The sequence below is a fragment of the Bos taurus genome, chromosome 10, assembly GCF_002263795.3.
Source record: "Bos taurus isolate L1 Dominette 01449 registration number 42190680 breed Hereford chromosome 10, ARS-UCD2.0, whole genome shotgun sequence".
In the NCBI taxonomy this organism is placed as follows: Eukaryota; Metazoa; Chordata; class Mammalia; order Artiodactyla; family Bovidae; genus Bos; species Bos taurus.
This window is the reverse complement of record NC_037337.1, coordinates 35735307-35762446: the sequence shown is the minus strand read 5'-3', so window position 1 is coordinate 35762446 and position 27140 is coordinate 35735307. Positions and strand designations below refer to the sequence as shown.

The window sequence follows — 27140 nt, the reverse complement described above, 5'->3', positions numbered from 1 at the left end:
CCTTAGCTTCCTTGAATGTAAAATGGCACTGATGTTGATAGATCCCTCTTGTTTAGGATTGTTTAGGATTAAATGAACTGTGCCTGGCATTCAGTAGGTGCTCAACAGGTGAGAATTGTTTTGATTATAGCCCAGGGACCTCAGGCAGGATTGGGATAAGAGGCTGGTGCTGCCCCAAAGTCCTAACCCCTACCCAGCCTGCCTGTTTACCTAAATTATGCCACCTCTGAATCTGTAGGAGCAAAGATGTAAATGTGAGTGCTGGAAGGTCACTTGTTGATGGCAGAGCTGGGAACTGAATTCTTTCTACTTGGCCTGATGATAGCGGGGCATCAGGCATTTCCCAGATGCTCTGTGCAAGGAAAGGCAAGACCACTTCTGGGGATGCTCAGCCTTCCTGGAAAGGCCGGTTTCCCTTACCTCGTGCTATTGCAGTTCTTCCTGCCATACCCTCCTCCTACCCCCAGTTTCTGTTTGAGCTTGTGTGTAGGTGTGCAGATGAGAGTTCATGTTTGGGATGAAAGGGTGCGGATATATTCAGTGATCCCCGCAGGGATTTATCTGCACCTCCAGCTCTTGGCGTGGAGCCTAGCACGTGGCAAGTGCTCAGCAAATGTCTGGTGAACTCACACGTGGGTAAGTGAACACCTGGCTCGTTTTCAGATAGTGGCCCTCTCCCACTCCAGGACAGCGGGGGGTTGAGCGTTTGGCTGGGAAACAGCTGATCCAACTCATTTCTTGGCCCAGCGCCTCTTGAACACCAGATTCAAAAACTGAGAGGCTCTGAGCTTGGAAAGCACAGGTCCCCAGCGCTTCTGGTGGCAGGTTTCCTTGATAGCAACTGATTGTACTCTGGCCTCAGCTGGAAATTTCTGAGATGTTCATGCCAGTCCCAAGGAGACTAATGTACTGATGTAACTTTGCCCAGGAAAGAGGATGCATGGTGGGAGGAGTAGAGTAAAAGCCAGAGTATTTTGATTGGATTTCTTCATTCCTTGGCAGGATAAAGCCAACTTCTTTTCCATGGGCTGAGCAGGCTGAGTGCTGGACTGGGCAAGAGGCGAGAACACTTCCTGAGGGTCATGCTTATAGTTTTTCTGTAAATTTGTCTCCATAAGCTTAGTAAATTCTGTCATGTGCCAGACCTGGAAGAGGGTAGTCTGAGGGTATCAAGATGCTGATGGCATCAGCTGTGCCTCTTAGGGGGCGGCTCTGCTGGTGAGAAGAAACATGTAAGCCAAGACAATATAGATAGGGCATTCATGGAAGATCTTCCACTGCAGCTTTTTTCCCCACTCTTCAAACACAGGACTATTTCTATTTTCTAAATGTGGAGAGGCACATTCATTCACTCATTCAGCAAATATTTTTTGAGTATTCCCCAAAACAGAACTGTGTACTGACTGTCATAACGCATGTGATCCCAAACTTCACCTAATCTTTTAGGTTCCGTTTGGCTTTCCCATGGTAGCCTCAGTCTCTGCATTTCCCTTTACATCCAGGTCTTGGAATTCCTAAATATTTTCTCTTTAGCAACGCTTTTTTGATTTGAACCCCACTCTCCAGTGATTGGTAAGGAGAGAGTTCAGTGACTAGGGAATCAAGTCTCTCCTCTTGCTTACTCAATTAGAAGAAGCCACTCTGTCAGCTCTGGTAGGTTCTCCTCCCTCCCCAACCCCTTGCCCCTCCTCTGTGCCACGTGCACACATACACACGCATACACACACACACACACAAACACCTCTCTGCAACTCAGAAGAGACTATTGCTTTGCACACAGATGGAATAATGCATAGAGAGATAAATTCACTCTGTTAGAGCAAGTCCACCAAGGAAGGACACCACGCCTTCCAGGTTCCTGGCCTTTCTTGCACACACGATCCCTCCCAGAGGGAGTTAAGAGGCAAGAGAGTCAAGCAGTATGGGCTTCTCCACCAAGACCCCCACCTTACACATAAATCAGTTTCCAATCTAACCCCTCCCTAGGGGTTGAGTTACAAACCTCAGTAACCCCAGGGCGGCCTGCCTGGTAATTCCTATTATTCAGCTGTCAGCTGGTGTTTTTTAAAAACCTCCCTTCCCAGTGATCCAGTTACTAGAGTTTTAGAGCCCATTCCTTGTCTCAGAGAGAAACCCTATAGCCAGGTGAAACAATGGAGAGAGCTCGGCAGCTTTCTACGGGGAGCTGGGTTTTCTCTTCTGCTGAAAGCAGCCTCCCCTTAACTCTTTGCATTCCCTCCCCAGTCTTCTGTGCCTCCCTCTCAGGCGCCCAGCTGATGCCTTTCGGAGTAACTTGGCCTTTTTTGGGGCAAAATTTTGCTTCCCAGAGCTAGCATCAGTTAGCAGAGGAAAAAATAAGAAACAAAAAACTGGGGCAAAGAATGGTTTCAACAGAGAAAGAGGGAAAAGAGATTCTGCTGCGGATGCAAGATGCATGTGCTCTGAACCACAAGTCCAGGATTCTTCTGTTCCCAGGGTACTGCTGTTGGTAAGAGACTTGGAGCCAAGACCTCCAGCCCAGCAGGTCCTGACGCTTTGGGCTGCAGAGTCTATCCTGTGCTGGAAGGGAGAAAGGGCATGGGGAAGGGTCTGCTTTGACAGTGATGAGAAGGGGGAGTGAGGCTTCTGACCTCCCTGACCCCTTTATCCCTGACAGTCTTTTTTTGGTTCCTCTAGCTCATAAGGCTGGGCCCCTGCTGCTTGACCTTAGAGGCTGAGAGCAAAGGAGGCCAAGTTATGCGTGTCCTTCACAGGGAGCCCAAGGGGGCAAGCTGGAAAGGCCTGGTAGAGAGGCCTGTGAAGAAATGTCACTACAGGCTATGACCCTTCTATCTTCCAACCTGCTCAGATCCACTAAAATGATCCCCTCTGCTCCTTAGCTCCACTCCCATACAATGGCAAATTTAAAGCTTTTACAGGGTCACAGACCCCTTTGGGAAACTGTTCTAAGCTACAGAACCACCACCCCTACACAAAAATGCTTGTGTGAACCCACAAATACAATCTAGCAAGTTTCTCTCCTAATGCTGAGGAGCCCCTGGTGAGCCTGGTGAATACATGGACCCTAGGTTATAAGCTTTCTCTACCAGATTCCTTGCTTTGTGGACCCAATTCTACCTTGCAGAGCTGTGGTAAGGCAGACAGAGCTTTAGCAGCTCAAGTGGGTCAGGATGACCAATGTACCCTGGGGCCTGTGTTGCCCCAGAGGACAGACTCAGACCTGGTTTGCCCTTCAGTTCTACTCTTGACCCTAAATCATGCCCTTAGGCCCAGCTGGCCCACCTGAGATACGGCCCAGGAGGAGAGCCAGTCAGAAGAGAAGGATGGACCTAAGAAGGTGTGTGTAGACCTAAGCAATGTGGTGAGGGCTCCTCAGTGCCCCGCACGGAGGCTGGTCTTGGCCTTCTCATCTGCTCACATATGGCAGGATTGCTAGGTCACCCTGACCAGCTCTGACACTCCTCTTGGCCAAGCCTCCTGGTAAAATAATATACCTCCATTTGGCTCCAGCACCTCTTTCTGGACATCTGTCAACTTATATGGGGACCAGGCTGATGGCCAAGCTTGACTCTTGCCCCTTTCCCTTTTCCCTCTTCTCCATCTTTTGGGGATAGCATTTTCCTACTCTAGCAACCACAGCCCTCATTATGCCTGGTCCACTTTCTTAGGTACCCTTTGAAGGAGTTAGGGACAGAATGAGCAGGAAAAAGAGACAAGGAGACTTTAGGCTCCACTGTGCTAAGAGTCCCAGCCCCATTTAGCTTACCTTTGAGTTTACAAACTCAGAGAGAGCAGCTTGGTGGTCCCCACTGCCAGTCCCCACTGTCCCCAGGGTCAAGCCCCATCATCCCTCACCTAACCTGTTGCAGGGACTGGCTCTCTTTCACTGATTTCTGGCCTCTTCATTTATCTTCCCTAAAATCCAGGCTTGGTCAAGTCAGTCATCTTCTGTGAAATCTTTGCTGGCTGACCTATGCCTCTGGAATAAAGTGCAGATTCCTCAGCTGCCATTCCAGGGACACCTCTGTAATTTGATCTGAACCTTCCTACCCATGCTCACCCTTCCTCAGTCCAGATGTGCACCCAATGATCCTATACGTCCCCCTGCCCTTGGTCCCTTGACAAATTCTCCAGTTCAGCGCTTGATTGTGTTAAAGCTAGGTCTTGGCTATTTTATCTGGTATTCCTGATTGAAAAATTGCCCCATCCTTCAAGGTCCAATTCAAAAGCCACCTCCCTAAAGCCTTCCCCAGCCTTAGCATTCTAAATGTTTCTGCATTCCCAGCAGTCATTATCCCTGGCATTACCATATTTCATGTTGCTTTCCATTATCTTCTGGTCTACTTCTCTAAGTAGGTTGTAAACTCCCTGAGGGCAGGCACCAGGTTTTTGGTACCTAGCCCAGTACCCGGCACAATGAGGGTGTTTAAGAAATGTTTGTGAACTAGCCCATAGATCCCCCTGCCGATAGTAGGTGGTCTGCAGGACACGTTGCTTTCCTTGCAGCCCTAGCACCATCTCTCAGTGCTGCCATAAGCAGGATGCGTATCAACTGCCCGAGCAGCCCTTGCATTCCTGATCTCTCCTCTCCTCAGCCAGATGTTAATTTTGTTTGACTGTCCATTCCCAGTCAAGAAGAGAGCCTGTGGGTCCCTTTGGATATGTTTGATCTGAATGTCACTCGAGATAACAGTGTCAGTCACACATGTTTTCAAGCTTCCTATAGCTTTGAGGGCTGGAGTTTGCTTCTGACCTGCCCAGCAGCCGGGAAGATGCTTTGCCACCAGGTGGCCGGGATCCACCGGCACCCGTATCTTGGGCCCTCTGGATGCTGCCAGCCTCATCATCTAAAATCTCCCCGCTTCCTTCTCTTCCTCTCCCTTTCTGGACGCGCCGAAATTATTCAGACCATACGCATGAAAGAGAAGACAAAAATCACTTTGGCGCCCCCTATCTCCCGCCTAACAGGGAGGACTAAAAGGCTCTCGAGTGCTTCCAAAGTCCGTGTTAGGAACAGTTTGCTTGGGCGACGGCGCTCCAATTGCGTTTCTGGCGGAGGTCGGAATTTGGCTCGGTCCCTTGCAATGTTTCCAAGGGAAGGTTAGTACAATCGTGACAGTCCCTGGCAGCCGCCCAGCCCGGGACTTCGGGCTCCACTCTCCATTGGCCAGCCATCCGTGTGACGCTCCGGAGGCGGGGCCTCATCAGCTGTTTGCGGGATGCCCCGAGCGGGCGTATTTTGGAAACAATACCGCGAGGTGCAGAGTGGCCTCCACCCGAGCCTGCCCGCCTCCTGCCGCCGCCGCCCCTGCCCGCGCCTCCCGCCGCCCGCAGCTGCCGGGTGAGCGCCTGGGCGGCCAAGGGCCGGGCGGAGTTGGATCTCACCTCCTTGGGGAAGTGGGGAGAGGATCGCGCTGCGCGTGGGGGCCCGGGAAGGGTTGGGCTGCGGGCGTCTGGAGTGACCACGGACTGGGGCACTGGGGTGTGGGAACGGGGTACCGAACCCACATGTAGGTGCGCTGCTCCACAAAGGAGTGCGGGACTAGTAGCATTTGAGTCTCTAATGACTTGGGTCCAGGTGGGCAGGGGAACCTGCGCTTCCCCGCTGAGCAGATCTGGGCGCTCTGGATCTGACATAGGGGTAGGGCAGGGAGTTGTGGGACGTCCTACATCCCTGCGGAGTCTGAAGGCTCCTCTCCTTAACAGCTGGGCTTTCCCCCCTCCTTCCCAATTGAGTTTGGGCGCCAAGCCCCCGAGTGCTCGTCACGCTGGACCCTGGCACGGAACCCTGGCATCACGACTCGGAGGCCGAGATTCTCCCCTGGAGCCACCCAGGTCTGCTGTGTGTTGTGTGAGTGCGTGCGTGCGTGTGTGTGTGTGTGTGTGTGTGTGTGTGTATGTGTGCGTTCCCAGATTTTAGCCCTCGAAGAGGTTCAGAATGTCTGGCTACTGCCTTTTCCTAGGAGGAGGAGGAGGAGTCTGAGTTCAGCATCCCTGTTAGAGTCCTTAAGGGCTGGGATGGCTCCAGCAGGTTTTAGGTCTCCTTGATAGGACTGCTTCTCTGGTAGTGCATTTAGGAAGTGCCCTCCTGTTGCCTGTTTGGACACCACCTCTTCAGTTCAGGGGAAGGGGAGAAGTCTCTTTACTGTATCCCAGTTTGCGCTTGATCTTGCCCAGCACCCCTCTGAAGGCTCCCACTTGCAGAAGAGCCATCTGTAGTTCCTGTGGAGAGTGGGAAGGGTCCCCCTAGGCTGGCAGACCCACACCTCTGGCTGCACCTCCAGTGCAGGCAAGGGCTGAACTTTGGGGCTTTGCTGGGAGGGGGTGGGAGAGGTGATAAGCTTCAAAGGAAAAGCCAAGACAATGACTCCTGCTTGCTATTGGCTTTGGAGGGCCCCATCTTAGGTTGGGATTGCCAGCTTGCATAGAGGAGGTGGAAGGGCAGGAGGGGAGCTCCTGCCAGGTGACTGGTAGGACAGCGCTTGGTCCTTTCTGCAGGATGCCTTGTTTCCTGGCACTGATAAACTAGTTCTCTCACACCTTTTAGGAAAACACTGTCCCAAGAGCACCACGTGCCTTTTTTTGCCATCCAAGTGGGCAGGGAAGAGGGCAGGCAGGATAGGGACCATAGATAGCTCAAGGACAGGATGGGATGGAGGGAGAGTTAAAGCAGGCGCCTTAAAGAAAGCTTGCATTTGAGAAAGCCAAGATTCTTGAATTAACTGAGTTTCCTCTAAGTACTTTACCAACCCACAGACCATTTGGCTTGTTCTTCAAGGGCAAGAGACTGGAAGACAGAATTCCCAGGGGACCTCTAATTGACTCTGGCAGTGACAAACACCATCTCTCTGTATCCTTAACCACTCAGGTGGTTGCTTTTTTGACTGCCCCAGGGACCCTGGGGGGTTCCTGGTGTATGTATAGGGGACTGACTTTGAGCACAAGAAGCTGGGTGACTGCAAGCTCATACTTCCAAGAGCCATCAAATGGAGCAAGTGGAACTTCTTTATCACCAAGAAACTCATATCAACAACCTGAGTTCAGGCAGCAAGTGAGGTCACAGAGAGAGGGCTGAATTTCACTTCCTTCTATGAGGCAGGTTGTACCCATCTCAGGTTCGGTGCTGGCAGGAATGGTAGGCTGTGGGGAAGGATTTGAAGTTGTGGAGATTAGTGACTCCACACTGAGCTGGGGGACTCTGGGCACTTTGCTGGTTGCTGGACCTCTCCTCTCGGCTAAGCTGTGGTAGGCAGATAGCTCTACTCTGCTGAGAGGGCAGCTGCAATGACTAACTTGGGTTTTTCTCCCCCTCTCTCTCCCAGGACACACTCTTACCACATCGTTGAGCCTGTTTGTTGTGTTGAGCAAGCAGCGGGTGGAGACTAGAGTCTTGGGCGGGGCTTAGCAGGTTTGGAGGGAACCTGGCCGGGCTAGGATCGCTGGCTTTTGTTTTTTCTGCCCAGCCTGGAGCTCTGCTCAGACTGAGATGAGAACTTGATGGTTACTCCTCAGGCCAGCAAAGGGGTGTGTGTGTGGTGAGCACCGTGGGTACAGCCAGTCACAGCGCCCTCTGCCCTCCCACAGCCACTCACAGAGTCTAGTCTTGTTGACATTTCTCCAGGTACCCTCCGTGCTCGTAGCAGCTGACCATACTCCTGCTATGGCTGAGAGTCAGTAGCAGTCCAACTGTGTGACTGTGACCAGCCTGGGTCAGAAGAGGAGGCTGAGGGGAAGGTGGCTCCAAGTGGGCACAGGGAAGAAACATGGAGAATCCTGAAACTGCAAGGCAGCCCACATTTGGGGATGGGTTGTCACCCTTGGCAATGCTTTATCTGTAGGGTTGACTGTCATCAGTGCCTGAGCCCACTTCTCCACATAAGAAGGGGGAGCAGGAAAGAAGGAAAGGGAGGGAAGTCCTTCTAGGTAGAGCCTGGGTGGGGGCAGCCTCCCGGATGCCTGCATTGCACCCTCACAGGGGAGATGGAGCCACCCCAGTGTGTGGAGGAGCTGGAGGATGACGTATTCCAGCCCGAGGATGGGGAGCCGGGGACCCAGCCCAGGAGCTTGCTCTCTGCTGACCTGTTTGCCCAGAGCCAGCTGGACTGCCCCCTCAGCCGTCTGCAGCTCTTCCCTCTCACGCACTGCTGTGGCCCTGGGCTTCGACCCACCAGCCAGGAAGACAAGGCTACCCAGACTCTCAGCCCAGCTTCCCCGAGCCAGGGTGTCATGCTGCCTTGTGGGGTGACTGAGGAGCCCCAGCGACTCTTTTATGGTGAGTGCTCTTAGCCTCAGGACTCCTCCCTTAGAGATGGGGGAAAAGAGGGGACTTTCCCTCCCCAAACCTGCTCTTTGCTATTTCCTTCCCCAAATTGAGCAGCAGGGGCTATTGATCCCTCAACTCTTCACCTGCTGTCTTTCTGCTCATATACTGCTGCTTGCCTGTGCTCCTCAGGCCACAAGCAGGACAGATTTTGGCCTTGCCATTCTTTTCTGCTCATTTGTCCCTTTCTGGAGGGATCCTTGGGTCCATGGTGTCTCCTTGGGTTGGAAGAAGGGTACCTGGGTCTTGGCTTTTACATATTATGGCCTGTTGAGTGGCCCAGCCTTTTGTGTCGTAATAGTGATGTACCTTCCGTAAAGTGGCTAGTGTTGCCCTGGAGAAGGCTGGGGGATCTGTGACTCGCTGTTGACACTGAAGGGGAAAACCCAGCTTGTTCTGGGAGAGAAGTTTCCTGGAGGCAGAAGGTCCCCCAGCCCAGTTGTCACTTGGGACTTTCTGTGTTTGGAAGGGGAACTGGAGAAAGAGGTTGGGCCTGCCTAGGCTCATTGCCAGCAAAGGGGCTGTTTCCAAGGCTCAGTCAGATAAGACCCTTTCATTTGTGGGCTTCAGTGGTTGGTTTTATTAGCAGTTTGCCCTCCTTGGCAAAAGGGCAGGGTTAGATAGCCAGTGTTCTTCATTTAGCACAAAGCTTATGGAGGGAAGGGTGGTTCAGAGGCTATCTTGCTGGGTCTGATGGAGCGGATTGAGGAGACGCTGCAGTTATTCCCAGAAGGAGCTGCACTGTAGGACAATTCAGGCAAAGTAGTTCTGGCAGGAGTCTGAGAAGATGGATAAGGCAGGCGGGCAGGGAGGAGGGAAAGACGGGAGCAAGCGGGCGCCCCTAGTGGCAGCTCGGTGACCAGCACTTGGTCAGTAAGGAGAGCAGGTCTAGGTGTCTGGCCTGGGGCTGGCTCCAGAGAGGAACTTGGCTAATCTGTGGCTCAGAGGCGTCTTCTCTCCCTATGTTTTTGTGCCACTGCCCAGAGCTTCAGGGCCTGAAACTAGCCTTTCTCTGCTACACTAAAAAAGTGAGGTTACTTTCTGATTTTCTTTCTCTGTCCCTTGCTCTGCTCAACTCAGGATCTCTGGAGAGCTGCCTCCAATGTTTTTCTAGAGAAGAGCTTCAGCCTGCTACTACTATATGAATAATGAATAATGAACTGTGGTCAAGCGTAGCTGGGTAAATAAGGACAGAAGGTTGGCAAGTTCAGCCACACTTATTACCTTTGCCGTGGCACTGCCAGTGAAGGGAGGGCTGAAGGAAAGCCTGGCATCAGTTTTCATACTCTTGGGCAGCAGGCAAGTCAGGCTGTCCACATTTGGCAGAGTGCCCTGAGAAAGGCAGGCTCAGTTCCTCTCCCTTCCTATACTAGAGTCTACCCTTGACCCTGGGTCTTGACCAGGGGTGGCAGGCATGGGGAAGATGGGGCAGTGGTGGAGCTTGCTGAGATGTGGGCCCTCTGTCTTTGCAGGCCATGCTGGCTACCGGCTCCCCCTTCCTGCCAGTTTCCCTGCAGGCTTGCCCCTTGGTGAGCAGCCCCCTGAAGGGCAGTGGCAACATCGAGCAGAGATACAGATTGCCCGAAAACTCCAGTGCATTGCAGACCAGTTCCATCGGCTTCATATGCAGCAAGTAGGCACCGGGGCTTGGTGGGGGGAGGTGGTGTGCATCTGCTGGGGCTGTGGGGCTGGGGCCTGCCTCAGCAACTCTTTCTGCCAGGCCCCACGTTTAAGGCCCCATGTTACCGTGATTCTCTTGAACTGGAAATCGAGAATGGGCCTGGCTGGATGAGTGCTCTTGCTCTCACCTCTGAGATCCAAGTTGTTCATCTGCCTACTTTCAGCTCAGGCCCCTGGGAAATGCTCCAATCTCTTGCGGAGAATGGCATAGCTTCTTGCAGCCTTGACTGACACACTATATCTTATTGAGTTCATCAGTGGGAGATGGTCCCTTGCAGACCTAAGGGGAAGATTTTCATGGTGCTGAGGAAAACTGGACAGTCGGAGGTACCTGGCTGCGGTGCAGTGGGAAATGGGTAACCAAGGCCTGGAGGGTCTGAGTTGGGAAAAGTGGTGGAACCGGTTGTAACCCGACACTTTCCAGCTGGGGAGGCCGCTCCTCATTGTCTCTGTCTGGAAACCAGGGTTGGGACTCTGGAGACTGTGTACCTCAGAGTCCCTCCAGACCAGTGACCGGGTGCTCGGCGGGCAGCCTGGCACCAGCCCGCCAGGGCGGGGCATCGCGTGTCAGTGGAGCTTGTGGCAGAGCCCATCAACAAAGGCGGCGGCTGGCGGGCTCGTGTGGAGGAGCCCTCTGTGCCTTGGGCTGGAGGCTGCCTGGCTCTGCAGCGGCAGTCTGGCCCGGCCCCTGGGCACTTAACTCTTCCTTCCTGGGCTGACTTTCTGGATGGCTGCCAAGGCGGGGAGAGGAGCCTGAGGCTGGATCCCTGCTAGTACAACCACCACTGAAGCAAAGTCATGCCACCTGGAAATGAACACATTCCCTGCCTCTGGGACAGTGTCCTTGCCTAGTCGGCTGTGTATGTGTATGTGTGTGTGTGTGTGTGTGTGTGTGTGTGTATGCGTGTCTATATCTGATTGTATATCAGGAAATCAAGAAAATAATTAATCCACCATGATTGGGCAGACCCTGAGGTTAGACGGGGAAATTCAGGTGACCAGAGGAGAGCTATTGATAATAGGTTTGACTTGAGGACCAAAACATGGCCAGCACCTGGTAGGAGGTGGGGTGGGGAGACAGAAATTGAGTTTAGGTTTCCTGAGATCCAGCCATAAGGGGTTAGTCTCTGCCAAGGTGAGCGTCTCTGCCAAGGGGTTCTGAGGGAAACGTGGGGTTAGACCTGGTCCTGGTGGGTTCCCCAGTCCCTCAGGAAGAGAGGGTGGCCCTGTGCTTAGATAATAAGGCAGCCTGGCTGCCTCCTCTGGCTCCAAGCTCCAGCCCCTATTCCCTCCTTTGATTGTTCTGTGGAAACTTGGCTTAGGGTTTTCCCTTCAGTCCACTCTGGTTCTTGATTTCTGCCTCTTGGCCTTCTTCCTACCCATTCACTTTACGCTGGCTGTGTAGGCCTGTGGTTGGCCTGAGCTCGCAGCTCCTAGCCCCAGTGCTGCAACTGATAGAGGACACAGTGGCTCTGGGTCTCCTGGACTCACCTGGGGGCCTACCTGGAAGGCAGTGTTCTGGATTCCCATTAGACCTGATCTCTCTCAACAGCTGTTTCCCAGAATGTTCCACCATCCACTGGTAAGCCCTTCTAGGCTTGGGAGCAGGCTGGGAGGCCTCCTTTGTCCAGTCGAGCCCTGGCACAGGACTAGAACTCAGCCCAGGGCCATTTCTTCCCAACTCAGTCCCGCACAGGAGAAGCTGGCCCTGATGCCAAGGTCTGACCCTGCCCTTTGCTGTTTGGCATCACTGACCCCAGTGCAGAGCTGTCTCTTGGAGGGCCTGGTTCAGCTTGGGAGGAGAAGGGGCAGAGCCACAGAGTGGGAGGAGAACTAGAGGAGAGTCTCCTCAGCTCTGCACCTCCTCCACTGCTGGTTCCTGACTTCCTTGTGCCCCTCACCATCCTGCCAGCTACCTTCTCCTACCGTGCAGTGGCAGGAGGCCGGCCAATGAGGCCGAGAGCTGGTTTTCCCAAATTTTCCATCGCAAAGAGCTAGGCTTTTTGTCCGTGGGAGTCTTCTTACTTTTATCCCCCTCCTCCCCACTCACCCTGCTCACTTCCCTGGGAGCCCATCCTGTGGGAAGGACTGGGATCATGGCCATGGGCAGATGGAGTGCTGGCATGTGTAGGACCTTTTAGCAGCTAGTTTTAAGAAGTGAGTCATTTTCTGAACTTGATTACAATATAAACTAACGTCTAGATATTTCATATCCACACAAAACTGTTGTCACTCTTACATTCTTATAATTCACCTTCTTTCCCTATTCCTTCCCCTCATCTCTGCAAGCAGGACACTGAGGCACAGGGGTGGAAGTAATTTAGGTTAAGTCTTGAGGCTTCAGATACAAAGTCTGAAGGCCCAGGTTTGAATGCCAGCTACCAGCTACTGGGAAGACACTTGATCTGGCAGAGCCTATTTCCTCTTCTGTAAATTAGACCTAATATCACAGAATTTGATCATGAAGATTCAGTGAGAAAATACCTATCTGAGCTCCAGGCACACAGCAGGTATTCTTTAATGCTTGTTTCCTTTGTCTCTATAATCCCGATCATCCCCCACATTTGTTCTTGTCAGTTCACAGTGCATCTTCCAGCCCACCTGTCCAGCTAGTCCCTAAGCAGAGCTGCCTCCTGTGGGCTCCCTTCCACCCGCCCTGTTCAGAGAAATTGGCTTCTAAGCTATTCACTTATGGGCCTTGTCCTTGTACATTTCTCCTGGGGGAATGATGATCAGTCTCCATCATTATCGGTTGAGTTTAGATAACCAGGAAAGACAACTCAAGACACAGTAAGAAGGTTGAAGGAGCCCGGCCATCTCCTTTCTTCTCAGGTCTGGGATGGTGTCCCAGGGCCAGACAATGGCCCTTGGTCCCCGAATCCTGTAGGGAAGGTGAAGCTTCTGCCTTTTGTCCCTGGTTAGGGACCTCAGTTATTCTTTTTTTTGGCTACATCAGGCTTGTGGGATCTTAGTTCCCTAACCATGGATTGAACCCATGCCCTCAGCAGTGAAAGCATGGAGTCTTAATCACTGGACAGTCAGTCATTTCCAGTTATACTTTTTCTATTTGAGGGGAAGCCCTAGGAGATGTGGAGCACAGGGAAGGGTGTGATGATGGTAGTGCCTTATAGGATGGCATTATGGCAAAGTGAGTGTGTCAGCATGACCCTAAAGGCAACATGCTCCAAATTCCCCCTGGTGCTGGTTATTGCGGGCTGTAAACCCTCCCAGCATGTTTCTCGAGGAGCTTGCTGGATGGAGGTCTAGCTTGGCTACCCAGGTGATCTCTTCCGGATGGCTTCTCTGGACCAATGGGCAAGGATTGGAGACAGAAGCTGTGCTTGCTGTCAATGCTTTGGGTCTCCAAAGCAGCAAGAGAGTTGGTGGCAGAGTGAGTGGAGATAAAAAGCCTTTCCAAACCTGGTCACACACCCTTAACTTCCTCTGGCTGGGTCAGGAGTGCAAGATTCCCCTCTTTGCTCCTTTGTGAGCTTAGCTTAGCTGCAACACGTGCTCTGTGGTGGTCTGGTGACCTTAGCCTACCTTGACCTTGGCTCTGTAATGGTGCCTTGGTGTTTCTTGTCTGTCCAGCTTCTTCAGGGAACATGGCAGTACAGGTTTGCTTCCTCCCTGTGCTCAGGGGCTGCTCTGGCCCAGAGGTGAGTCCCAGCTTCTTTCCATTCCCCTTGCCGTGGTCTCCTCCAACATGAGTCAAAGAATGGAAAAAACCTGGTGTCCTCTCCCCTTAGGAAAGTCTCCTGTCCCAATGGCACCATCTTGAACTTTGTAGTATATTTCTGGGCAGTGTTAAGAAGCCAAGAATCATTAAAAAAAAAAAAAAAAAGTGGCTTCTGGAGACCATTGAGTGAGTAAAGCTACAGGAGAATTGAAATTTTTGTTGGAAATGGCTTTTTCACTTGGATCAGGAGTGGCTCCATTCAGAAGAGTCAGATTTGGAAATTCCCTGAATAGTAATTAGACTTTATGGAAAATGAGATCTGAGAAAAATTTCAGCCACTCAGTGGAAACCATCTTTAGTTGTAAGGTCAGAGAAAGGATCCTGGAATTAGACGCAAAGTCTGGTTCAAATCCCAGCTCTGTCCCTTATGAGTCCTGTGTTCATAGGCAAATCATGTAACTGACTTATCTGAGCCTCAGTTTCTCATACACACCTTGCAGAGTTGATGTGAAAGCCCTTTGGAAATTGTAATATGTTTAACTATTAATTCCCTGGTGGCTCAGTAGTAAAGAATCTTTCCACAATGCAGAAGACCCGGGTTCGATCCCTGGGTCGGGAAGGTCCTCTGGAGAAGGGAATGGCAACCCACTCCAGTATTCTTGCCTGGAGAATCCCATAGACAGAGGAGCTTGGTGAGCTACAGTCCAGGGGGTCGCAAAGAGTCAGCCACGACTGAGCGACTAACACACAATAACTATTAATGCCTAGACAATTTAACACTTTCGAAAATGGGTTTTAGGATTTTGTTTCGACCTGGTTTTGGAGTTCTTGGGGAGCTCTTTTGGAAGTTGTACCTGAGCTGGTGTTTTCTTGGTTTATTAACTAGTGGCTTCTCTGCCAGCAGCCTGGATCTTTTGTTCAGGGAGCCCCTCACTGCTTCCTGACCCTTTAGGATGCTGTCCTTGTTGGTGAGTAGTTTTCTGGAGTTCAGACTATGCCTAATAAAGTTGTTCAGGCTCTAGATGGGGAAGCCCGGGGCAGGAGCCCCAGAGATTCTCTCTAGGGTAAGAAGGGTCCCTAGGAGCCAGCCCCAGAGTGGGAGGTGCCCCTCGGACAGTGCCTGGGGAAGAGTGAGCCTGGGGGAGGAGCTGTGGAGAGTGCTGTGCGTGAGAGCCAGTGCTGGGGCTTGGGGGCCCTGTGTTTGCTCTGTGGCTGGCTCTGTTTATATCGCTCGCTATATTTAGCTTCTGAGTCATCAGCGTGGCTGACTAGAGCCCAGTTCCCCACACAACTCTGCACCTGACTACTCTCTCTTCCAGGAGAAGGGCCTTGTAGTTCCGGACAGTCCATTCCCTCCCCACCAAGGCAAGCCATGGGGATGGGGTTGGCTTTGGGTTTTTTTTTTTTCTTCCCGCCCTGGGGCAGGGAGGGTGATGAGAGGGAGGGATTTGGAGGAGGCATTAGAAAAGAAGGACAAAGAAAAAAGTCTGGTTTGCCTTTTGATCTGTGTCTAGCAACCAAGAGGGCATGTTCTATGACCAGTACAGAAACAGCCAGTGTGTGGGGTGAGGAGAAAAGTCTGGCCTTCGGTGCTTGGCTTGACCGTCCTGTCCAGGGAGTGGCCCCGGGCGGGATGAGAACAGTCAGCTGCAAAGGCCTCAGGTCGGGAGGTAGAGCCTTGGGGGTTCCTTCTCCCCCTCCTTGTAGATCCACAACGGACCTGCTCCCTCCTCACTCCCCTCTCTCCCTCACTTTTTAAAAATAATTATTTATTTTTTAACTGGAGTATAGTTGCTTTACAACGTGGTGTTAGTTCTGCTGTATAACAATGTGAATCAGCCATATGTGTCTCCCTCTCTTGTGACCAGAGCACACATACCCCTCTTCCTCTCTGAGTTCCTAAGAAGCTGCTCAGTAGTTTGAAGGAGCTGTTCTCAGACTGGGGGAGACAGAGCCATCCCTAGGGGCAGCTGGGTCAGGGCCTCAGTACTTCCTGTCTCCAGGCCACAGAGGGGCAACCCAAGGCTCTGGGGCATGGGTGGCAAGCACAGCCCGATCCCCCACCCCCAGAGACTGAAGCCGGTGGCCTCCACTTATGTTAGAGGAAGCCCTCCTATCTTGGACTGAGCTGGGCCCAGGCTGCCCTTCTGGGAGAAGCAACTGATGTTGCCATGGTGGTGACTGATAGCTCCAACGTCCATTAGTGCTGCTGGCTCGGCTGAGGAAGCTCTTGGCGAGAATATTTTTCCTTTTCCGTTTTGCCACGTTGCTTGTTCCTTGGTATCTGGGTCAAAAGCAATTTGGGACAGTAGGCCCACAGGGCCCATTGGGCTGCCCCGGGGGTCTCAGAATTCCTTGCCCAGCTTGGCAGCCTGGAATTCTGAACCCAGCTGCCTCCGGCTGCCATGGCCCATCTCAGAGTGAGAAGTCAGGGATTCCCCCAGGACTTCATGAGCCTGCCTAGAAGATAGTGCTCCTGGGGCAGGTGCTCTGAGCTGAGGGTGTCGAGGGAATTGCTCCACAAAGTCGAGTCTGGACCAGGTTTCCCTTGTCCTCACCAGAGATTGGGGAACTGCTCCAGGTAGCCACTGGCCCAATGCTTTACAGATATTTTTCTCATTTAAGCATCACAGCAACCTTGTACTTCAACACCTCATTACCCCCATTTTATTGGAAGCCAGGGCTCCGAGAAGTGGGGTAATATGCCCATGTGACACTGTTGATCCTAAAACCATGGTCTTCCCATCACCCATCCCTGCTCCTCAGCAGGTGCAGCCCAGAAGGTGAGAATCTGATGGAGGTCCCACTCTCCACCCTGGCTCAGCTTTGCCTCCTGTGAAACTGAGTTCTTGCTTTTCTCCCCTTCAGACTGTAAAATAATTGAAGACAAGGCTTACAGCTTGCTTATCTTTGTGTCCTTCGTAACTCTTAGCTCAGTTGGGTACCTGATAAAAGTTTGCTGAATCAAACAGAAACATCTTCCTGACTTCTTGTATGTGGAATTTTCCTGAAGTCTTCCTTAGCTCTGTATTCCCATTGTCAACAGCAAGGCTTTGTGGTTCAGCCTCACCATGGTCGGTTTAGAGTTGATGGGGAAAGGAAAGAGGTGCAGTAGGAAAACGACATTTTATAGAGAGTGTATTGCCCTATATTTTAAAAGAAACTGAGCATGGTTTCAGAGAAACATCTGAAGTTAACATTTCAGACCAGTTTTAGCTTTATTTCTGTTTGATCTTCAGTTAGGTCTGCCTCTGAAAGGTTTATCGTCTTTCTAGTCCACAGCATCCTTACTGAATAGTTAATGATCTGGAAACAATTTCTTTAAACATACTGGGGCGGGGGGCAGTTAGGTGGTGATTCTCTTTGAACAGTTAATATCATTTTCATAATGTGAATAAATACACTGTAATATTTTACTGAAAGAACACAGCTCTGGAGTCAGGGATCTGAATCACCCCCTCCCAACTAACTTTAGGGATAACTTTTCTAAGCCTTTGCTTTCCCATCTGTAAAATGGGATTGAAAATAATATCTGCCCTTCCTATGGCCCAGATTTTTGTGAGGAGCAAAAGAGACGATAAGAAAGCATCCTAGGTATGAGATTGTTATAAACTGATCTGTTTGGTCAATTTGCATTTTGTGTGTTTGGTTCTTCGAAATCAGGGCTACAATGTAGCTTTGCTCTTTACCCAAATTCTCTGAGGGTGAACTAGCTCTTGCTGGAGCATCTGGTATACCGGTGACACACGGAGTCCCCAGAGGGTGTGAACTGGATACGGGAGAGACAGAGGGAGATTCTTATCAGGGGAGAGCAGGGAACACTCTTTGTGCTTAGAGCAGAGGCGATGTGGGATGAAACTGAGTTCGATATGTGTAATACAACCTTGTCAGACACTGCAGCCAGCTCTTAAAAAAAATAAAAAAGCCTTTAATAGTTGGGCCTCTCTCTAGGCAAGAGGCTGATCCTATCACTTCAGGTACATCTTCAGACCTGGCCAGACATCAGTTGTTCCTGGCTTCAGACAAGCAGGTTATCTTGGAATGCTGGCTTTTCTGTAGTCAGGGCAGTGTGCTTGTTGAATACCTACTGTGTGCCCTACATGTTCCCCATCATCCAGGAGGAATGACTGGGTATTCAGTCACAGTGCCTTGCACACAGTGGGAATGACTCCAACACTTGTCAGCTGACTGCCTTCATCCCCCGACCACAGAAGGAAAGTGGGGCTGAAAAGAGAACCGCGGGTCTGTCATCCTGGTTGTGCTTTCTTAACTGAAGAGAGCATTTTTATCCACCATGTGAGGACCCCTTTCTTTGGGGCATTCACCTCGATTCTTGCCTTCCGCGCCTTGGTCCTACCTTCTGGACCAAATTTGAGAGCTCTGGTGTACAGTTAAATTCCCATCAGCTTCTCATCTTCTGAGCCCGTCTTCTACCCCTGAGGATACCCTGGCTGTGCATTCTGGGCACCCCCATTCTTTGTAGATTCCCAAACTTGAGGGGTCCCAAGCAGCTTGGGAGAGCTGAGCCTTGTGCCAGGGGTCAGCACTCTCTGATCTCAGGTGATGAGTCAGGGGCCAAGCGCACTTTTTCCTGGTTCCCCTTTCCTTCTCCCTTTCTCCTGGACACCCTCTCCTGGAAGCATCCATGTGCTCTGATGTTCAGTGTCTTGTGTACCTCATCCGGTTCAGTGAATGTTGATTGCCTTTTTTCTTACTCTTTCTCTCCCTGGCCTCCCTTCAAGTCCTTTTTCTTTCCTTTCTAGTAATGTCCTTTTTAAAAAATTAAAAAAAAACATTTTGTTTATCGTTGTTCTTCATAATCAAGGCATTCTGGTTCTCTTACTGTGTGGCAATTTGATGTCCTTTCAGAAAAGGGCCTTCTGGAACTTACCCTGTGGCAGGAGAAGGCTGGGTGGGGTATGTGTGGCATTGTTCATGCTCACAGAAAGGGTTGCTGGGGCAGTAGATGGTTTCCCAGGCCCTGGTCTTGCTGTGTCTTATGGCTGCCGAGGCAGCCAGCTTGACCCTATACTAGGCAGCTTGTTCTCCAAGCCTACCTAGACCCTCCACCAGGCTGGATTTAGTTGTTGGAGCTCTGAGTTATAATCCTGAAGGTGACTGTGGGTGACAAACTCCGAATCACCAAGCTTTACAGTTGGAAATCACCTCAGTGGTTTCTAAATGCCTGTGTGGCCTGGCTGCCTTAGAAGCACCTGGGCAGGATTAACCTCCAGCTTCGCCAAGTCATTACTTTGGTGGGAGGAGATTGAAAGAGACTAAAGAAAATACCAAATCATGAAATGTTTTCTTCTAGGCTATAGGATCATGAGTGATTTTATTTTTTCCTTTCTAATTTCTTGTATTCCAGTTTTTCTACAGTTAAGATGTATTATTATTATTATTTTTTAAGATGTATTATTTTTATAACTAAAATAGACAATAGATGTTACTTCTGATTTCAAAAAATGTCACTCAGGGGAGCATTTCAATATACAAATTCTTGGGCCCTTCCCTGAAGATTCTGCCCCAGTTGTTCTGGGTGGGACTTGAGGACTCTGTATTTACAATAGCACCTCAGTGGATTCTGTGACACAGCAGGTATGGGAACCACTAATACCATACCTCCACTTCACCTATGAGGAGAGGGAAGACTCAGGCTGGCTGGTGAGAGACCCCAGCCTCCCAGGTCCTCTGATTCCTGGCCCCGGGATGCTACCCACTGCCTAGAGCGCCTCCTTCCTGATTCAGGAGCCCCGAGGCCTGTCCCAGGCAGAGGCACAGAACCTAGGTCCTTCCTAAGGCTGGTCCCTTGTGGACCTAGGCCAGTCTGTGTCTCCCAGCAACGTCTCCACCTTCCAGTCTAATACCACTGTCTTTTGGGTCCTAGAACCTGCCGTCAGAGAAGGCAATGGCACCCCACTCCAGTACTCCTGCCTGGAAAATCCCATGGACAGAGGAGCTTGGAAGGCTTCAGTCCGTGGGGTCGCTGAGGGTCGGACACGACTGAGCGACTTTACTTTCACTTTTCACTTTCATGCATTGGAGAAGGACATGGCAACCCACTCCAGTTTTCTTGCCTGGAGAATCCCAGGGACGGGGGAGCCTGGTGGGCTGCCATCTATGGGGTTACACAGAGTCGGACATGACTGAAGTGACTTAGCAGCAGCAGAACCCGCCATGATTAGAGTGAGGATTCTTTCTTGCCTATCCACAAAGATTGCGGGCCCAGAGAGTTACCCAGAGTGGTAAGTGGCCCCCATTAGGGGAATGTGGGGAGAGATTGAGGCCTACAGAGATGGGATTGGTTCAGGCCCCAAATTGTAGAGCTGTGATCTCCTTCCTTGGCCCTTGAGCTGTTTTGAGATGATTTAGAGAAAAGGAAGATGGAGGGCCTGCTCTGGTATAAAGAAGGGTATGTGGTGGCACTTGGAGCACAGTGGTAATGAGTAAGGACATTGCTCTAGGGCCAGGTGATCTGGATTTTACCCAGACCCTGCTCCTTACTAGCTATGTGGCCATCCCTGCTACTTACTAGCTCTGTGGCCAAGTTTCCTAACTCTTTGAATGATCTCATCTGTAAAATGGGCATGATAATATATACATGTGTCATAGGGTTGTTGAGAGGATCAAAGGAGCTTAATGTGTGTAGAGCAGTTCTTCTTATACTCTAATATGTCTTAAAGTCACCTGGAGATCTTGTAACAAATTCAATAGACTTTAAAAATAGCCCATATAAAAAAAAAAATCTTAAAAAAAAAAGCATTGTGATTCAGTGTGTCTACGTTTCTTATAAGCTCCCAGCTGATGCTGAAGCTGCTCGTCTGTGGACCACACTTTGAGAACCAAGGACATAAACCAGAACCTGACACACTCAGTTTACCATGACTGTTTGGATCGTGGTTGTTATTGTTACTTGGCCTTTTCCAAGAGGCACCTGAGGAGCCTCTAAATTCCAGCAGACTGGCCTCCCTAGAGACCAGTCTTTTCCTGGATTTTCCTCCTATTCCACCCATGACCTTTGCACCTGTCCTGGGTAGCAGCTGGAGAGGGGAGACAGGAGGAGGGGGTGCTCTGTCCAGCTGCTGCAGGCAGGCCTGAGTCTTCAGGTTTGCAGCTGAGTCCGTTTTCACGCTGCTTTACTCTAACCAGATTTTGTTAAGCCTGGTGTGTTTCCTCTTTTTACTCGTCTTTGTTTACAAAACACAAGGAAGCCATCAGTCTCTCCAGTCGCAGTCTGCCAGGCCTCCTCTGTGGCACACCCTGACTTCCCTCCCCTTCCTAGCAGGAGCCGTGCCTCCAGCTTTCTGGGTTTTCCAGTCTCCCCTTCTGCAGGGAAAAGAGCAATGCTATTGCTACAGATGTGGGGACACAGATACAGGACAGGGCCCTGAAGTCAGCCTCAGTTGACATCTCACCTCTCCTCTCTCTCTGTGGCCTCAGGCAGGATGACAGGGAACCCAGCAACCTGCCCAGTTGCCTGGGGACAGGTCAGGGGGTCAGGGCCTGACCTTCCTGGGAAGCTCTGGGAATCCAGGAGCTCTGGGGGCTCACTTTCCAACTCTGCCACTGACTTACTCTAGCCTCTGCTCAGCTGACTGGGAGTTGCCTGGTGGGGGCCGGGGCTGTGGTTAAAGACTGCAGGGGCTCAAGCTCCCCCTACACTCGCACACCTCACATAAATGTGATTGCTGCCCAGGCCGCTGCAGCAGTCCAAGTCCAGCCTCTGTGTTGGCTCTTTTTTTTGCACACTAGGTTTTTATTCCCCTGTCCACTGAGAACCCCGTGGAGAGGGCCCCAGCCTCGTCCTCCTGCCCTGGCAGATAAAGAGAGAACAAAGACCGCCTCTCCCAGCACCCCTTAGTCCCCTCCGGGCCTCTGCCAATACCTGTGTGGGTGGGGCACCAGCCACAGTCCCGTGAGTCACTGACCCCTGACCTTTGCCCCAAGCTTCCCTGCCTGACAGTAGGACCTGGGATAACCTCCAGAGAGTAGTGTGCATTCTTTGTTTTTGTTTTGTTTTCAAGTATGTTCTTGCTTAACGTTTAATTGGCTCCAGTCAGTAGGAAAGCGCTCCAAGAGGGATTATTTATGGCTTACTGTCAAGAGCGGCTATAAAAAGGGCAGCGCGGAGCTGAAGATGCTGGGAAGGGAGAGAGGGCAGGCGCCCAAGTGTGTGTGTGTGTGTGTGTCTGTGTGTGTGTCTGTGTGTGTGTCTGTGTGTGTGTGTGTTTGCACTGGATGAAATCAGATTTTTGCTGCCTCAGCAGTGTGGTTTAAATGGAAGATTAACCCTTTGACCTTCACAGTGTCAAATCACTTGCAGATGGAGGCTCCCCCACCCCTTTCCCCCTTGTTCTCTGTGTTACTTTGGAGTTGGGGGAGAGAGGGGGGCACTTCTTCTCTTTCTTTCTGAAGAAAGTTTGTTGTTGGTGCAGCTGAGGTTTGAGGGGCTCAGGAGCCAATCTGATTAAAAGCAGCACTTGGCTAAACTCTGGAAAATCCTGCAAGCAGGGGAAAAAGTTTAATCCTCTTGTGCACAGTGCATAAAGAGCCTGGTCTTTTCTTTTTAATGTTCACACTGCAATTGTATATGGAGAACGCTGCTATCTCCCCCTCGTCGCCACTTCTCTCATCACTCCCCCAAATCCCCCATGCCCCCGAGTTTGTTGTCCTGATGGGATTAAGGTGCTGCCCTGGGACATGTGGATCTGAACTTTTGCATTGGAAATGATAAGCTGTTGTCTAAGGTTGCATTTAAGAGTTACATTGTCTTTTTTTTTTTTCTTTTAGTACCAGCAGAACCGAAATCGCATGTGGTGGCAGATCCTCCTCTTCCTACACAACGTGGCTTTGAATGGAGATGAGAACAGGAACGGGGCAGGCCCCAGGTGAGGCTGGGCTGCCCCCTTCGCACGGGCACCATGGAAGGACACCGGCGAGGACTGACACTGCGTCTTGTGAAGTTGTTGTTTTGTGTTTTTATTTTAAAAATTTCTCTGTGTACATAAGACATACCCAAGCAGGACCTCTTTCCCCGTTCAGGGCCTCGACCAGGAGTGGGGGCCTTTGTCAAACACTGTTGAAGTAGAGGCTGGTGTGTCTGTGACGTGGAACCTCCTAAGGGCTCGGATGAGTAGATCCTCTGTCATCGGTTGTTGAAGACGACCAGGTAGTGATCTCCCATGAGAGGACTGTAGTTTTCCCACAGGAACTTAAGAAATAGGAGGCTGGATTAGACTTGTGGTTCCACCAAAGCTATCAGCCTTCCACCGTGAATGGAGCCCCTATCCGACGAGTCACACTGCTTTAACCCCCGCCCAGGGCCTCAGCCAGGGGCTTTCCAGCTGTGCATGGCAACTTCACTAGGTCGGTCAGCCAGCTCCATGTCTGGGCTCTCACTGGGCCCAGCCATCGCCCACCCCATGGGCTCAGGGATTCTTGCCCAGCCCCTGTCATCTCCAGCAGACCTCAGGGAGGGTTGGGTTTCTCCATGGACCCTCAAAAAGTGCCGCAAAAATGAACCAAACTTCTGGGTAGGCCTCACATCTGCCTTTGTCCCACTTGGAAGCCCAGGATTGGTCCTGAGGTGCAGAACCACTGCCCACTCTGGCTGCCCGGGACTGGCTGGGTGTCAACCATGGAGGAGCCAAATAGCCAGTCAACGTGGTGTAGCCAGCAGCTTGTGCCTTTGTCAGGTTTTCTTTTGAAAGAGCCAGCCAACAGACTGCGTCCCACCCCCAACAGCAGCACTCTAGGGCCGGAAGAGACAGGACCGGACTGTGGAGGTGCCGGGAAACCAGGCGGCCATCCCACCCATAAGAGTAAGCCCTAGAGGAACCCAGACCCCTTGGTTTCCTTGGAAACCAGTTACCTCCTCCTTTTTATCCCCATTCCTTTCTCACACCTAGTGGGATCCAGGAAGAAGCCAGCACAGTGGCTTTGTCAGCTGAAATGTGTCTTTTAAAGTAACAGACAGTGATTAGAGTGAGGAACTGTCAAAGCTGGGTGCACATTTCCCGTCTTCCTTCAGCTTCCAGCCAGGCCAGAAAGGCAAGCTCTGGAACTCAGCAGGATCACCGCTGCCTCTGAACTCTTTCTTTTCTCTCCCTGCTGTGGCACTAATGGAGAGAATTTAAAGCAGCCTGCCTGGCAGCTCTGAGACCAGACACGGGGAATCTGAAAAAGATGCAGGGAATCTGTTAACCAGACACCTAGAAATTAAATTATCATTTTTGCATATGTGAGAGGTTAACATTGGTGCTAACGGTGAAGCAAGGCCCGAAGAAAAGATGGCTTCCCTGGGCTGAGAAGGCCCCAGGGCTACCCAAGGAAACTGGAGGAGTCCAGAGCAGACTCTCATATCTGAACAAGTCCCAGCTCCTCTGATTGTGCAGAGAGCAAGTCTTCATTCCCATTGAAGGACACACTGATCTGGATGTACGGTCAGGCAGGTTGTTCACTGCACAAGGGCACCGGCAGAGGAAGGTGATGGAAGCTAGACTCCAGCCCACCCTCTGCTCACTAAGTCGTATGCCCTAGTGTTGGGCTGTGTCCACTTACAGGAAGGATGCCTTTCCTAATTTGCACAGAGGTACCCTATGAGCTATCAATAGCTTGAAGAAGGACTTCAAACTGTGCATCAGCCTTGGTTTTGTTCTGCTTGGATATTCTAGAGGTATTACCTACCTATTCTTGGTCAGAATTGTATTCTCAGGGTGTGTACCATGGTTTGTCTGCTAAGAAGATAGGTTCCTTCTTGGGAACAGGCATGGAGACTGGTGCTGGGATAGGCTGACCATTGTGAAGTCCAGCCTTCCCTGTGGGTCTTCGCACCATTTTTTTGAATTGCATGGGACATGTGTTATTTTTCCCTCTCCTGGACCAAGGCTGTGACTGGCAGGGTGCTGGTATACCTCAAGTGGCATGCATAAGAAAACAGGATTATTTTTACCAGCCACTTTTACCCCCTCTTAGCAGACTTTCCGTGTGAGCTGAGTGAGAGTGCAAATAAATGGTCCAGGCCTTGGTGCCTAGGCAAAGTCATCAGCCTCAGAGACCTTGCTGGGCTGAGCAGGATGTCTAGTGGCCTTTCCTGAGAACTGAGCCCGCAGTCTGAGAAGCTCAGTTGAACATTGCACCTGGGGCTGGGTAGAGGGTCGGTCTGACTGCACTGTCTCCATATTCTATGAAGCCAGGAACTAATTCACTATCCTAAGCAAGCCAGGACCAAATGTGAAACTCCCCTCCTTCCCCTCCCGCCAGAACCCAGCAGGTAGAATAGTCCCAGGAGGAAGAGGTTCCTCCTGGCTGGCTGTTTTTAATTGGTGTAGTGATCTAGACTGGCCTCTTCCCCCTCTGCCTGGTGACTTGGTCTGAACATTCCTCAAGTTCAACCTCAGGAGACCCGTCCCTCCCCTGGGCTCCCTCTCCCCAGCCATGACCCCCAGGAGCTTGGCTGTCTCCAGTTAGGGGGTGGAGAATCAGTTAGAGGGAGGGAGAGTCTGACCTGGCTCCTGACCTGTAACCAACAGAAGACTTGTGGAGCTTTTGTGGTTAGCTGAGGGTAGGGTTCGGGAGAGGGACTGGAAACTCTTCCCTGGTAGGAATTGCCCTGGAGGGAAGGGAAGCCTGATGTTCAGGGTCAAAACAACTCTTCTCATTAAGAACCCCAGAGTAGGGGCTTCTGGAAGGTGGTAGAACTAGGGAGGGAACCCCCTCAGGCCAGCTGTCTCACTCACTCAGACAGTTGCAGGACTCAGCTGGGCCTCCTCTATCTTTGCCTGCTTCAAAGCCTGGACTGGTTTTGAAGAGGCTGCCCCTGGGGCCTTTTCTTGCTCAGTCCAAGGATCACCTCCCTCAAGCCCCCAGAGCAAGGGGCTTATGTGATAGGCATGTCCTAAAGGCTCAGAGGGGCCCAGCTGACTTGTCTGTCTGTCTCCAGTGGCCCAGCCTCAGCCAAGGATGGGCTGGACATGGCAAGGAGGGACATAGTCCAGCCAGGGCCTCCTCCACTTGGGGGCTGGGGAGCCACTGTGAGTGTCCTGGTTAGCACGCAGAGAGTTCTGATGAAGTGGAGTGGGGCAAGTGAGGGATAGCAGAAGCAGGCACATCGGCTCTGTGGGGGCTTCTGCACATTGGTGCTGCAGGGTCCCTCTGTGTGTGGGTGGGGACACCTTAGTGATAGACTACTCAGGCTGACTCCTTAACTCATTAGCCTGTGAAGCCTCCTGGGAACACTGAGCAGTGGGTGTCCAAGGCTGGTGGGCACTTTGAGCCTTGAGGGAACAGCAGAGCAAGCCATATGCTTCATAGATGTGTCAGCCTCTTGGGCTGAAGGTGCTTGGAGCTCTGCAGGCTCCTAGTCCGTGCTGCCCTTCTCTCTGCACAGCAGACCAGCACCTCTCCCTGCTTTGTGAGCATCGCCCAGCAGGTTGCTCCATCCCTGGGTCCACAAGGGCTGTGGGGGGAGACCTAGTGAGAATGTAGCATTTTGTCCCTCCCAGGTTAGCTGACCTGGGTTCACTGTGCTCTGCCTCTGGGAGAGAGACAAGAGAAGAGAGGGAGGGGATGGGAACTCATTGTTTCTAAACCTGTACAGAATATTTGGCTGTGTGTTCTTCCCGTGCATATATGTGTATATATCTTTGCCTCCATCAATTGGTACAGTTTTTAATAAAACCATTTAAAGCAAAGCTGGTCTTTCCCAAGGTGTAATAAAAATGCAAGGGGGTCTGTTAACGGATTAGAGATTCCTAACTTGCTTCTCGCTGCCCTCATGAGTGACACCCCACCCCCACCACCCCACCCCCGCCCGGGACCCCAGCTTTTGTCAGGACTTCTTTTCCCTCTTGGGGGTAGTGAAGAGACATTCTGATCACAGGAGAAGCACAGCAGAGGCCCCGTGAAGTGGAAAAACACAAAGTGTGGATCCAGACCTGGATTTGGATTCGGTTCCAGCCTCCACCAGCTGAATGATCATAGGCAAGTCGAATAACCTCTCTGAGCCTTCAGTTTTTCTGTGTGTAAATTACTGGTGTGCCTGCCCTGCAGGATTAAAGGGAGTGTGGACCAAGGACCTGTCCTGGGGCCAGCCCTTGGCAATGGCAGCCTTAGTGATCAGAAGCACCCTCCGCACAACCGCTCACCCCTGTCATCCTAGGCCTGGCTTTCCTTTTATCAAGGTAGCATCTCACAAGGTAGGCTAGCTGTAGGAGGACTTCCTGGCTTGTCTTTGAGGATTAACAATGTGTTTGACTCAAAAGGGTAGTTTAAAGCGCTTGACAGAGTTCTAAAAATCCTTGGGGAAAACCACCCACAGCAGTAAGCTATGAAACGAAGGGCCAACTCACTCGGCCTGTGCTGGGTCCCCATGACCTGGGAAGCTGTTGGCTCCCTGAGGATCAGCCTTGGACTTGGGCTCCTAGCCTGGTAGAAAGTGGGCGCTTGAAGTGACGTCAGTTG

General features: G+C 51.4%; 1 protein-coding gene across 4 annotated transcripts; it reads left to right on the top strand.

Moving 5' to 3' along the window:
• Positions 1–5241: 5241 nt before the first annotated feature.
• Positions 5242–26371, top strand: BMF (Bcl2 modifying factor). 4 transcript variants are annotated; one of them, XM_024997790.2, is made up of 6 exons: positions 5242–5341; positions 5707–5835; positions 7323–7408; positions 7976–8272; positions 9793–9953; positions 22470–26371. In XM_024997790.2, the coding sequence occupies exons 4-6, from the start codon at positions 7981–7983 to the stop codon at positions 22569–22571; spliced, it is 555 nt and encodes a 184-aa protein (XP_024853558.1). In that variant the 5' UTR covers positions 5242–5341; positions 5707–5835; positions 7323–7408; positions 7976–7980; the 3' UTR covers positions 22572–26371. The 4 variants fall into 4 exon arrangements, with proteins under 4 accessions (XP_024853558.1, XP_005211648.1, XP_059746590.1 ...); XM_005211591.5 differs by lacking the exon at positions 7323–7408; XM_059890607.1 differs by lacking the exons at positions 5707–5835; positions 7323–7408.
• The last annotated feature ends 769 nt before the right edge of the window (positions 26372–27140 follow it).